The sequence below is a fragment of the Cygnus atratus genome, chromosome Z (assembly GCF_013377495.2).
Source record: "Cygnus atratus isolate AKBS03 ecotype Queensland, Australia chromosome Z, CAtr_DNAZoo_HiC_assembly, whole genome shotgun sequence".
NCBI classification, from domain to species: domain Eukaryota; kingdom Metazoa; phylum Chordata; class Aves; order Anseriformes; family Anatidae; genus Cygnus; species Cygnus atratus.
In genome coordinates, this window is record NC_066396.1 from 60,772,475 (window position 1) to 60,785,166 (window position 12,692).

At 38.1% G+C, this 12,692-nt stretch overlaps 1 protein-coding gene across 2 annotated transcripts in view; it reads left to right on the forward strand.

The window, feature by feature from the left end:
- Positions 1-12,333, forward strand: part of MAN2A1 (mannosidase alpha class 2A member 1) — a 137,629-nt gene extending 125,296 nt beyond the window's left edge. Inside the window, exons 20-23 of one of the 2 annotated variants that reach the window (XM_035562591.2) lie at positions 60-254; positions 7,294-7,404; positions 9,386-9,579; positions 11,300-12,333. In XM_035562591.2, coding sequence (XP_035418484.1) covers positions 60-254; positions 7,294-7,404; positions 9,386-9,538 — 459 coding nt within the window. In that variant the 3' untranslated portion in view covers positions 9,539-9,579; positions 11,300-12,333. Of the gene's footprint in view, positions 1-59; positions 255-7,293; positions 7,405-9,385 lie in introns of both variants that reach the window. The other variant, XM_035562590.2, reaches the window with a different exon arrangement.
- Positions 12,334-12,692: the final 359 nt, after the last annotated feature.

The following is a 12,692-nucleotide window of genomic DNA, read 5'->3' on the forward strand; positions in this document are numbered from 1 at the left end:
TTTTAGACATGTTGGTATAGTAACTTGATCTTGAAAATATTTTCTCTTGTGTTTTGCAGAATGAAGAGAAGGCATCAGTCAGTTTTCCCTCGCTTCTTAGCCATATGACTTCTTCTTTCTTAAATCATCCTGTAATTGCAATGACAACATATGCAGATTCAGGTGTCCCAGAGATGCTTAATACTTTTTCTCCACTCATGTCATCTATGCCTTGTGACATTCATATAGTTAATCTGAGGACAGTCCAATCAAAGGTAAGGTCAAAAGGAGCTTTTAACAAGCAAACTTTTTAATATAGTCCAGTCAAGTACTTTATTCTAGGAAAGTAACTTGTAAATTTCTTATTTGATAAATTGTATAATAATTACTAGTTTTTGTTAAGATCAGTAAACTTTGTTCTGGGTACAATCGTTTTAGCTTTTAATAAAGCATGTTGTTTAAAATCCCTCTGATTCCATTTGGTAGGCTTAACAAAAACCAACCACATTATAGCACCCACTGGAATACATTCTTACAGTATTTTTAAGCTTCGGTACAAGACCTATTTTAATTATGCTAGCATCAGCTTACAGTCTATGGTTCCTGTGAAACTGTTCTCTGGTATGTCTAAAAACCAAACCTGTTCCATATCTTTTTGCTGTTGTTTTTGTTTTTCTCTGCAAAAGAACTTACACAATTATAAACATCATATATAATTTTTCTGTTTTGATAAGCTACAGTGGAAGAATGCTTTGTCCGTCCTACTTCCACCAGTCCTTGTAAAAATTCTTTTCAGCTTTTCAACACCTTTTAAAATGTGGGTATCTAAACTTCATGCTGTATTTCAGTATTGCTCACCAGTGATGTTACCATAGATGAAATCCCTTTTTAATTCTGCCACACTTAGATACTTACAGACTACAGTTGTCCCTGCTCCCTTGGAGCCTCTGTGGTGGCTGAGGTAAAACTGCTCATCAATAATGACCTCAAATCATATTCAGAATATTTGCACAACTTTCCATTAATTACTGTAAATATATCAGTTACACAGTTCATCATTTTCACTTTCATTCCTTATTTTAGAACTTAAACAATCAGTTCACTTCTCACACCTTGTTAGTAGTTCAATGTCATATGAACTCCTTCAGCTATGACTGTTTCTTATTTTGAATTTCAAAGTGAACTAACTCTTGATTCTGTGGGTCTTACGCCTTTGAAGAGTTACGAAGAAGCTTCATACTGAATTAAATCTTTATGTGAAGTGTATGTTCCACACTTTGCTGTAAAAATCTTTTCATTTTCCTCAGCCAGTTCAGCGCTGCCTTTTTTCTTCAGCACATCAGGTCTGGGACAGACCTTCATGAACATGACAACTTTTCCACTTTGGGGCCTAAATTTCTTCCCCATGTTTGTATAATTTGGTCATGAAACCCGTGAAATGGAAGACTGGCCATCAACCATTTTGTTCAATATTACTCATAGATGAATTTTACTACTTTATCTGTGCTATTCCGGGCATATTATCCCAGTCAGCAGAAGGTTTTCAGAGGCTATGATTTCTTCCCTGTCCACCACAGTGTAGTTCAATGGTTACTTGACTGACAGCTCCTGAGTTTGCAGCATTATGCTGTGCACTTCAAAGTGAAAATTATTAGTATTCATAAGACAGAGGCACTATCATTATAGGCACGGAACAGTTCTTCCCCACAGCGGAAATGGTACTATGCTATGCAAAGAATGTCTTGCATGCCAAAAGGACCTTTTCAGTTTTCTCCTCGCTTTCTGCTTCCTTTCCCCATCTTCCAAGAATTTGAATGACAAATGCCATAATTCTGGCTAATTGATGCAGTGCGATTTTTTCCAGAAATTTAGATTATTTATGTATTGCTTTAGCTGTTGAATCACGGAATCAGAGAATCATTTCGGTTGGAAAAGACTTCAAGGTCATGAAGTCCAACCATCACATCACTCTAGAAGTCCACTTCTAAACCATGTTCCTAAGTGCCACACCCACATGTCTCTTGAATACCTCCAGGGATCGTGACTCCACCACCACCCTGGGCAGCCTGTTCCAATACTTAACCACCCTCTCCATAAAGAAATTCTTCCTGACATCAAATGTAAACCTCCCCTGGCACAAGTTGAGGCCCTTGCCTTACGTCCCATCACTTTTCATCTGAGAAAAGAGACTGACACCCTCCCCGCTTCAACCTCCTCTCAGGTAGTTATAGAGAGAGCAGTGAGGTCTCCCCTCAGTCTCCCCAAGACTAAACAGTCTCCCTCGCTTCATAACTCTTCGTCTCTAGTCCCTTCACCAACTTTGTAGGTCTTCTCTACACACCCTCCAGCACGTCGATGTCCTTCTTGTAGTGAGGGGCCCAAAACTGAACACAGTACTTGAGGTGCAGTCTCAGCAGCACTATGTACAGGGGGACAAACCCTTCCCTAGTCCCACTGGCCACACGATTTGTGATGTAGGCCAGGATGCCATTGGCTTTCTTGGCCACCTGGACACTTTCTTGGCCACCTGGACACACTGCTGTCTCGTGTTCAGCTGGCTGTCGGCCAGCACCCCCAGGTCCTTTTCTGCTGGGCAACTTTCCAGACGCTCTTGCCTGAGCCTGTACTGCTGCATGGGGTTGTTATGACCCAGATGCGGCACCTGGTGTTTAGCTTTGTTGAATGTCATGTAATGGGCCTTGGCCCCACGGTGCAGCCTATCCAGATCCTTCTGCAAAGTCTTCTTGCCCTGAAGCCTATCAACATTCCCACCCAACTTGGTGTCTTTGGCAAGCTGACTGAGGGTGCACTTGATCCCCTCACCAAGATTGTTGATAAAATATTAAAGAGAACTGGCCCCAGTACTGAGTCCTGGGGAACATCACTTGTGACTGGATGCTAACTGGATTTGACTGCATTCACAATGACCCTTTGAGCCCAGACACTTTTCTACCAACCAGACAGTTCATCTTTCCAAGCCATGAGTAGTCCATTTCTATAGGAGAAGGCTGTGATTCTGTAGAAGGATGTGACATTTGACAATCTCCATTCAGCTGGGTCCTTCCTTGTTAGCCAGGACTGATGGTAAATTTTTGAAAGTGACTTGGCAAACACTTCTGCCATTTCCTTCAGCACCCTTGGGTGGATCCCCTCTGGCCCCATAGATTTGTGGGTATCCAAATGATGTAGTAGTTTGCTAGCCATTTCCCCTAGGCTCACAAGGGCTTCGTTCAGCTCCCTGTTTCTGACTTCCAGCACAGTGAGCTGGGTACCCTGAGAAGAAGTAGACTTACTAATAGAAACTGAGGCAAAAAAGGCATTAAGTACCTCAGCTCTTTCCTCAGCTCTTGTCACTGTTTCCCCCCACTTTGAATAACGGATGGAGATTTTCCTTAAAATACCCTTTTTTTTGTTTATGTGTTTATAAAAACATTTTTTTTTATTGTCTTTCAGTTTAGTAGCCAAGGTAAACTCTGTCTGGGCATTGATCCTTTGAATTGAGGTCCCTGCAGAACATCTATGATCAAGGGCTGAGAACTCTATCATCTCATCATCTCTGTGTCCAAGATGGCCTCCAACCATCACCCACAAGGCCTTCGCTATGGACAAACAACAGTTCAAGTGGGGCACTTTCCCTAGTTTGTTCCCTCTCTACCTGTGTCAGGAAGTAATCCTCCGCACATTCTAGGGATCTCCCTGTTTGCTTCTTCTCTGCCATATTGTATTTCCAGTAGATGTCAGGAAAGTTGAAGTCTCTCATGAGAATGACTGCTAGCAATTGCAATACTTCTCCTATATGCTTATAGAATGTTTCTTATGCTTCTTCACCCTGGTCTGTAGTATACTCCTACCACAGTATCTCCCATGTTGGCTTTTCCCCTGACTCTTACCCAGAGACACTCAGCCTTTTCATCACCATAACTAAGCTCCATACAGTGCAAACCTTCCTTAATGTAGAGGGCTACCACACCTCCTCTTCTTTCCGGCCTATCTGTCCTGTAGAGTCTGAAGCTATCCATCTCCATGCTTCAGTTGTGTGAGCCATCCCGCCATGCCTCACTGAAGTCTATGATATCACAGCCCTGAGACTGGGCTAAACACTCCTGTTCCCCCTGCTTATTTCCCATGCTACGCGCATTTGCTCAGAGGCACTTAAGTTGGGTCCGTGATGAAACTGACTTACGTGGCTGGCATTCCTTTGTGTTGCTCTTCAGGTGTTCTCCCTGTTCCTTTTCCTATCCCTGGGCAGCCATTGCTAATGCTGACATCAACGTTCCCCTTCCTCAGCAGCTTTAGTTTAATTTTTTTTTCACCAGATTGGCAAGTCTGTAACTAAAGATGCTCTTTCCCTCCTCAGACAGAGCTCCCCATCACCTCCCAGTAGATGAGGTTTCTCAAAGCAAGACACATGATCTAAGTAGCCAAATGGCTGTGGCACCATCCCTGTAACCATTTGTTCATAGAATCACAGAATATCCTGAGTTGGAAGGGATCCACAAGGGTCATCGAGTCCAACTCCTGCCTCCACACAGGACCACCCAGAAATCAGGCCATATGTCTAAGCGTATTGTCTGAACACTTCCTGAACACTGACGTGCCTGGTGCTGTGACCATTTCCTTTTGGAGCCTATTCCAGTGCCCGACCGTCCTCATGGTGAAGAACCTTTCACTAACCTGAACATCCCCTGTTGGAGTTTTGTGTCATTTCCTGAGGTCTTGTCATTGCTCACCAGAGCAGAGATCAGTACCTGCCCCTCCACTCCCCCACATGAGACTGCCAACTTGAAACTGATTTTCAAGAAGTGATATTACAATTTCGCATAAAGGGGTACCAAAAAAAGTAATCTTAGGATTTAAGGTAGGTATCAGAATGCATGAAAATGCATTAAAGCATAAATGAGAAAAAGGGAATTTCTAGTTTTCTGCTCCTCTCAGAGGGAAAAAAAAAATGCTATTGTTTTAAGATACATGATCCTGTCATGGAAGAGTCCAATGCCTTATCATTTGTTTGACAAAGATTTTGCCTACTGTAAGTAGACAGGACCTCAAGATTTAGAAACTGATTGCATTTGTCCCTTTATACTGAATATAAGTGCATATTTTTGTCACGTTGTTTGAACTTCGTGATGCATGTCTGTTAGCTTACAGTAATCAGATAAAAAAATGTATAAATGTTTTTTTCTCTCTCATCCAAATTTTAGCAGCATTGCCTTGGGATACTGTTTATAAGAAAGCCTAGGATTTTTAATTTTTTTCCTTCTAGCAGCGTGATATGAGGACAGCATTTTACTTCTCAGAGATCAAAATCAAATCAAGCTTTGACAGCTCTTCCAAGAAAGGCAGTCAGAGATTTGATAGTATGGTAGTTAGGGAATTTTTGTCTTATAACAATGTGAAGTTTCACAAGACTAAAGATATTCCTGTTTGCTAAAATTTGAGAAATTTGTTACAGGTTTTCATACAGATGGTATAGCCATGTTTAGAAGGTATATGCAACATAAATTGGGTTCGTCCTTGCTCAGATGTTCCCTTAGGCATTCATAGACCTAATATAATTTACCTAGAGATGATAGAAGAAGAGATAAGTTATAGTAGATATGGAGACTGTGGCAGCTTGCTCAGTCTTAAGCCATAGATTAGCACAGCTTAGGTGTGTTGTTTCTTTTTTTTTTTTTTTTTTAAACTTGGATGCTATCTGCATGTTAAAGTCCTGGGAAGTCTAAAAGGTTGTCTACTATATCATAGGTGTTTATACTTGGCAGAACTCACTTCCTGAAGGTGTCATTAATTGTTTATTACCTTTCTGTTGCAAACATTTTGAATCTTTATTAAGATAATATTTAATTTTAAAAACTTAAGAGATGAAATATTCATGCCATCAGTTGAAATGCATTTGTTATGCAGATGACAAAAAGGTAATTCTACGGGATATAGCGAAAGTGTTGATATCCATTAGTCTCTTGTCATTTTTAACATCAATTTACCCCGTAGGAAGTCAAGCTTTTGCAGTATGAATTTTAATATTTCTCTAATCTGATGTTTAGGCAGACAATAATACTTTGTGTGCATAAAAATGTCTACTTTTAAGTGCAAACTCTTTGCCACATCAGTGACAGTGAAAAAGTCAGGAATTAGAGTTGGAGACTGAAAATATTTTTTTTGGCATCTTTATTAACTTAATATAGAAAGTTCCAAATATAAGAACTTTTTCAACCACCAAGGATATTACACATATTAAACCTATTTAAATTGTCTGACCGTAGATACCATACATTAATTAAGAATAGGTGGTTATAAGCTGTGCTGTTCATGAAAATCTTATCAAACTGAGATTTGTTCAGGCTTTGTAAACTATGCAAATGTTTTACTGCAAAACATCTCATTTCAAGTCCAAGAAATGTTGAGTAAATTTTTGCTATTTTAATGGAAAAGTTCCTTAGAAAACATTTAAGTTTATCAGTTTTCCATTTTTTATCATCTGAATGAGTATTTACTAATGTGAATTTGTTGTACCGTGAAGCAGTGACATACTGTGGCTCAAAGAAGCTGCTTCAAGCTGTTCCAAGATGCACTTTATTAGGAGAAACTTGGTTTGGAACTGAAGCCTTAATCTAATGATATCTTTTGTTTGTTACATCTCCAAGAGTTAAAAATCAAAAAATCATAGAGTCATAGAATGGTTTTTTAGCGTTTATACTCTATTCTTGTGACCATTTGTCCTAAGTGATTTTAATTATTTGGTTCAAACTAGAAAGTTGAGATTGTGGATTACTCTGTTATCTACTGAGGCTCAAGAACACTGTATGTCTTATCTATAATGATTTAATATTTTTAGTAGTGTGTGGTTTCACACACATCCTAAGATGAGTGAGATTTCAGGGAGCAGATTTGCAAAATGAAAAGTTGATACAACATAGTCACAATTAAATTTGAAGCTAGCTATTGTTATTACCATAAGTTTGTTTTAGTTTTGCCATGTAATTTATCTGGAAGCCAATTAATACAGCTATGAAAGCTACTCTTAAATTCTGAGTCTGCTTGTACATGTGAATTTATTGATCTCTGAACTCCTTAGTTCACTACTTAAGTTCATATTCTTTAGTAATTTGTACATCTAATATCACTTTGCTATTTAGTTATTTTTATATTTAATCTTATAAGCATTAAAAGAAGCATGTCTGTTCAGTCTGAGCTGAACATTATTTAAGGCATGTGTGGTTCCATAACATTAAGGTAATAATAATCTTTTGAGGTCCTAAAATGTCTTGCTGGCTCTACTACTTTCTGAGCAACTTTTATTTTGTGTATTTGCAGGTAGATACTGAGCCATCAGATGAAGCTGCTCTGATTCTTCACAGAAAAGGATTTGATTGTAGATTTTCAAACAGAGACATGGGTCTACTCTGTTCCACTACTCAGGGAAAGGTATACTGACATTTTATGGGTAGTTTACCTTGCAAGTATAGCAGGAACACTGATATTTAAGTCAAATTATTACTCAAGTAAAGGTAGTCATTTCTCAAGAGTTTCAGGATAATAGCTAAATTGAAAGCTGTTTTCAGTTTGATAAAGATGGGCATCTGCTGGTGTGTGGAAATTACCATGTAAGCATCTGCAAGTAAACTTCTACATCAGCTTTAGCCTTACTAACTTCCCCTAACTGTCATTTTCATCTCTCAAATAGTTTTTGAATAGTGTAGTATAAACAACTTTACCAAAGAAATAGTCAAATTACATATTCTGTAGTGTATTCTTTTGAAAAGTGTTAGTTAACATCCGCAAATTGTGTGATTGCTACTTCGAAAACTGTTTATTACAGCATGTCCTTTGTCTTCCAATGCTTCCTTACATGACCTACACCATTACAAATATCTGAGTGGTTTGCAATTGCTATTGAATTGGTGTGTGGTATGTAAAATTATGAAATGTAAATCATAAAACTATTTTGTGTTACAGACAGAAGACTAGGTAGTTATAAATCTATAGAATTTTTGTCATCTGTGGTGGTTTTACTCAGCTAGACAGCTGAGCTCCACCACAATGGCTCTCTCACTCCCCCTCCTCAAAGGGAAAGGGGGAGAAAGTATGATGGAAAGGGCTCAAGGGTTGAGATAAGGACAGAGAGAACACTCAGCAATCATCATCATGGGCAAAATAGACGCGGCATAGAGAGACTAACGTAATTTATTACCTATTACTAACAAGGTAAAAAAGTGAGAAACTAAAAAAAAAAACTTAAAAACTAAAAAGACCTTCCCCCCATCCACCCTCTTCTACATCCTACCCCCAGGTGGCACACAGGAACGGGAAATGGGGGCTGCAGTCAGTCCCTGTTGCTTCGTCTCCGCCACTCCTTCATGGTCACTCTCTGCCCCTGCTCCATGTGGGGTCCCTCCCACGGGATGCCATCTGCCCACAGGCAGCAGCCCTTCAAGAACTGCTCCCACATGGCTCCGTACCACGGGGTCCATCCATCCCCCAGGAGCAAACTGCTCCAGCACGGGCCCCCCACGGGTGGGCGGCAGCTCCCCCCAGACCCCCTGCTCCTGCGTGGGCTCCTCTCCACGGTCTGCAGCTCCGGCCCGGGGCCTGCTCCTGCGGGGGCTCTCCATGGGCCGCAGCCTCCTCCAGGCCACATCCACCTGCTCCAGCGGGGGCTCCTCCACAGGGGGGCTGCAGCGTGGAGATCTGCTCCGTGTGGGACCCATGGGCTGCAGGGGGACAGCCTGCTCCACCAGGGGCCTCTCCCTGCACAGGCCGCAGGGGAACTGCTGCTGCGTGCCTGGAGCACCTCCTGCCCTCCTGCTGCACTCACCTGGGGGGCTGCAGGGCTGGTTCTCTCTGATTTTCTCACTCCTCTCTCCCAGCTGCTGTGGTGCAGCAGTTTTTTGTTCTTTTTTTTCCCCCTTCCTTAACTGCTCTCTCGGAGGCCCAACTGGCATCACTCCCTGGCTCAGCTCTGACCAGCAGCAGGTCCCTTTTGGAGCAGCTGGGGCTGGCTCTGCTCACAGAGGCCACCCCTGCATCCCCCCACTACCAAAACCTTTCCATATAAACCCAATACATCATCAAACTTTTACATAGATTTAGGGTTTTCTGAAAGCAGAAGAATAGCTGATTTTTTTTATAGAAACAAAGAGAACTTTAAATATTTCTGATCAATTTTTAATATATTGATGTAGCTTACTTGATTTGAAACGTGGAAGCAAACACTGCCTAAAAAGTTTTAATCTAGTATACAGTATCTTAAGCATTGTTCTTAGAAATGTTTGGTGTTCTTCGTGCAAGAATTGTTATGCTGATAACTTTGAAATGTATCTAACCAGGATGTTAGAGATTAAATTGTAGTCAATTTTAAGGCACATACCTAATTTTCTTTTTCTTTTTTCTTTTTTTTTTCCTCCAGGTAAAGGTGCATAAACTCTTTAACAAATTCAGTGTGGAAAGTCTTACACCTGCATCTTTATCTTTGATGCATTCACCTCCAGATGCCAGAAATATAAGTGAAATAAATATGAGTTCTATGGAGATAAATACATTCCGGGTTCGACTAAGATGAAATCTGGTTTTAATACTCAGATAGAGAAGAGGAATCTGCAAGTATGTCTCCTCAGAGTTTCACGTGCAATAAGAAGCACATTATTGTTATTCCAGCTTCTGGATACTGTGAGAAAAACATGCATTCTCTAATTTTTTTGATCAACACAGTGAAAAGCCATGTTGCAAGCAACCTTTTTTTTTTTTTTTTTTTCATAAAATACCAACATCAGTATAAGTTAATGCAACAAGTGAAGAAATTTCTAAGGATGTTAACCTCTCAACAGATTAAATCTCAGGTTAAATGCTAGCTAATGATGTTTCTGGTGTTTTAATTTTCCTAAGAAAGGGATTTCCTAAGGAAGGGAAACAGCCTTCTTTGCTGATTGTTGATAAATTTATGTACAAATAATTCTGAGTAGAAAGCCCTGATACAGCCTGGAAACAAATGGAATAAAATGTTCTTGTGTAGTAGCTAATGTCCAAAAACTTGCAATCATTTATATAAAATAACAATAATCTCAATTTATTCCACAATTAATTTCAATTCATTCAACAAAAAGGGGATCTTTAATTGTGGTAAAATGAAAGCCTGCAGTACTTGTGACAAGTGATGGTAGATTTTAATACTTCTACCATTCACCTGAATTATGTAAATAGGAAAACATGAACCTACAAAATAATTTTGCAATGGAAATGTTTAATAAAACTCCCATTTTGTTACTTGACACACTGGGATATGTGCAATTACTCCATTATCATACATGATGAGAAATGTCCATATTGTCATGAATACAAGATTTTTTATAAAACTCATTTAGATATTGATGTTCTCTGAAATGAGTTTTCTATTTCAAGATTACCATATCAAGATAAATGTGCCTTATTTTTTGATATGTCTTGTTACAATTTTGGTGTCTATGTTAATGTTTTTTGGGGAAAGGTAGTTTATATAATACTTAAGCTGTGTATCTCCTATTTGACAATGCTGGCCGCACTCTGATCTATGTCCTCCTGCACCAAGTTTGTACTATCTTATTCTGAACATTTTGACTATTTGAATGTATTAAAATGATGTCATAACATGAAAAAAAAAATTACTGTAAAATCTAAATTCAGTTGCTTTCAAGGAAATTGCAACTTGATGCAGAGAGTTGATAGTAAGCAAGACATAGTTTTCAAACCCATCAAAACATGTGCTTGCCTGTCACACAGACTGTGTGACCTGTGCATTCAGAATCATGTGCCTATATTAATTTTTCAAACTTGCAACCTCAGTTACATTGCCAGTGTTCACATGTTCATATTACTGAAGAATGGAGTCTTACTTTTTGCTTTGTTTTCACATATTAAATAATTCATATTTAGTGCTGAAGCCATTCAAGTGTGAAAAATATTCCCTAAGTAGAGCTACTGTTTACAGTTAATACATATAAACATGCACTTGAGTATGATTCCATTTACTAGTCTTCATTTATCTTCACACCTCTTACTTCCGTCTATTGTTTATGCTTTCCAAATATCATTGCTTCTCTTCAATACTATTGCATGGAAAGTCATTGTAACTGATAAAAAGGTGTGCTATTTTCTAACTCTAATATTACCTACTGTATTTAATTTCATCATTATTGTTCCACGATATATCAAATTATATCTTGTAGCTACAGGCTATCTTAAAAGAAAATGAAAGTGAAATTTTAATTTAATGCATTGTCACGGGTTGGATTTCTGTCAGGATTGCGTAGATTTCCCTATTTGATTCAATCTACTGTATGTTTTGTAGTTAACGGAACACTTAGCAGAATCTGGTGCAAGTTATATAAAAATGTAAGAACCACTAACCACAAATGGAAGAATCAGATGGATCCACTAAATGGATGTTTTCATGCAATAAACATGTACTGTAAGTTTTCTTAGCTATAGTAATTGAAAATACTTTTTGTTGTTGTTGTTGGAACTCAAAGCTTGGTAAACTTGCCAGCAGAAGGCTCTCATAACATTTATTTTATTGCATCTTCAGCATTAAAGTGCTTCAGAGACTTTGTGTGTTCTGTGCAAGAGCGCTTTCAAAATACAATTTCAAGTTTTGTTAAGCAGAAACGTAAAATTTTGATGCAATAAAGTATTTTGCCTGTTGGAATTGCTTCCAAAAATGTAATTCATATAGCATTGTACCTTTTTCTTTTATCATCAGCTGTACAATCATGATGCCTGAATCTTTCTTAACCAGCAGATTTAGTCTATGTTCCTTTATTTTGTGTTTGTTTTCTGTAGCAACAGAACAGCCTTCAATTTGGGATTATTTCTAGAAATCCTTAACTGTGTCAAAACTCCAAAGACTGAAAATAAATTTTATTTTAATTGGTTCAGAATATGGCTATTGATGTTTTTAAAGTTTTTTTTATTATATTGGATATTTCAGTGAAGTTCTTGTTTTTCGACATATTCACCGTCTAATTTGGTTTTATATATATATATATTTTTTTCTTTCTATTTTTTATCTGCTGGTTTTAAAACTACTGGTTAAGAGAACCAAGCATCCTTACTTTCAACCAGTATGGTTTTAAAGACAACGCTGTATAAAAAAAATGGCTTAAAACCTTGTAATTGCTTTCAATACTAGTTATACCTGTACTGTTTTTTTTTTTATTTTAATTTTTATTTTTTACATTCCTATTAAATATCTTTGTTTTTACTTGCTCATATTGTCTGATACAACTGATTTAAATTGAAGGCTTTTGATATTTTCTCTTGGAAGATTTTATATCTTATGGGGATATGTAAAATAAGATCTAATAAAAGATAATGGTATTGTGAGATGTGTTCAGTGTCATTATTTCCTTTTCCATAACCAGTTCAAAAACAAAATAAAAGCTATCATAACTTTTGTAGGAAGGTTCAGTAGCAGTAACATTTGAGCATTATCTGTAGTAAGATGCACTGGTTATGAAAGGTGCTGTCTACTTCACAGGTAGATGTTAAATTCAGAGACCTAAGCATGTGTGACAACAGGGAGTGGGATGGGCACTTTTTCCTTCACAAAAGAAACTTTGCATTGAGTAAAATAGGAGATGGTTCTAATGTAGTAAAAGGTGTAAAAATACTGTTTGGATGGTTTTTTTTTTTTTTTTTTTAATTTGATTTAATCTCATTGCTCCTTATTGCATTTGAGTTTA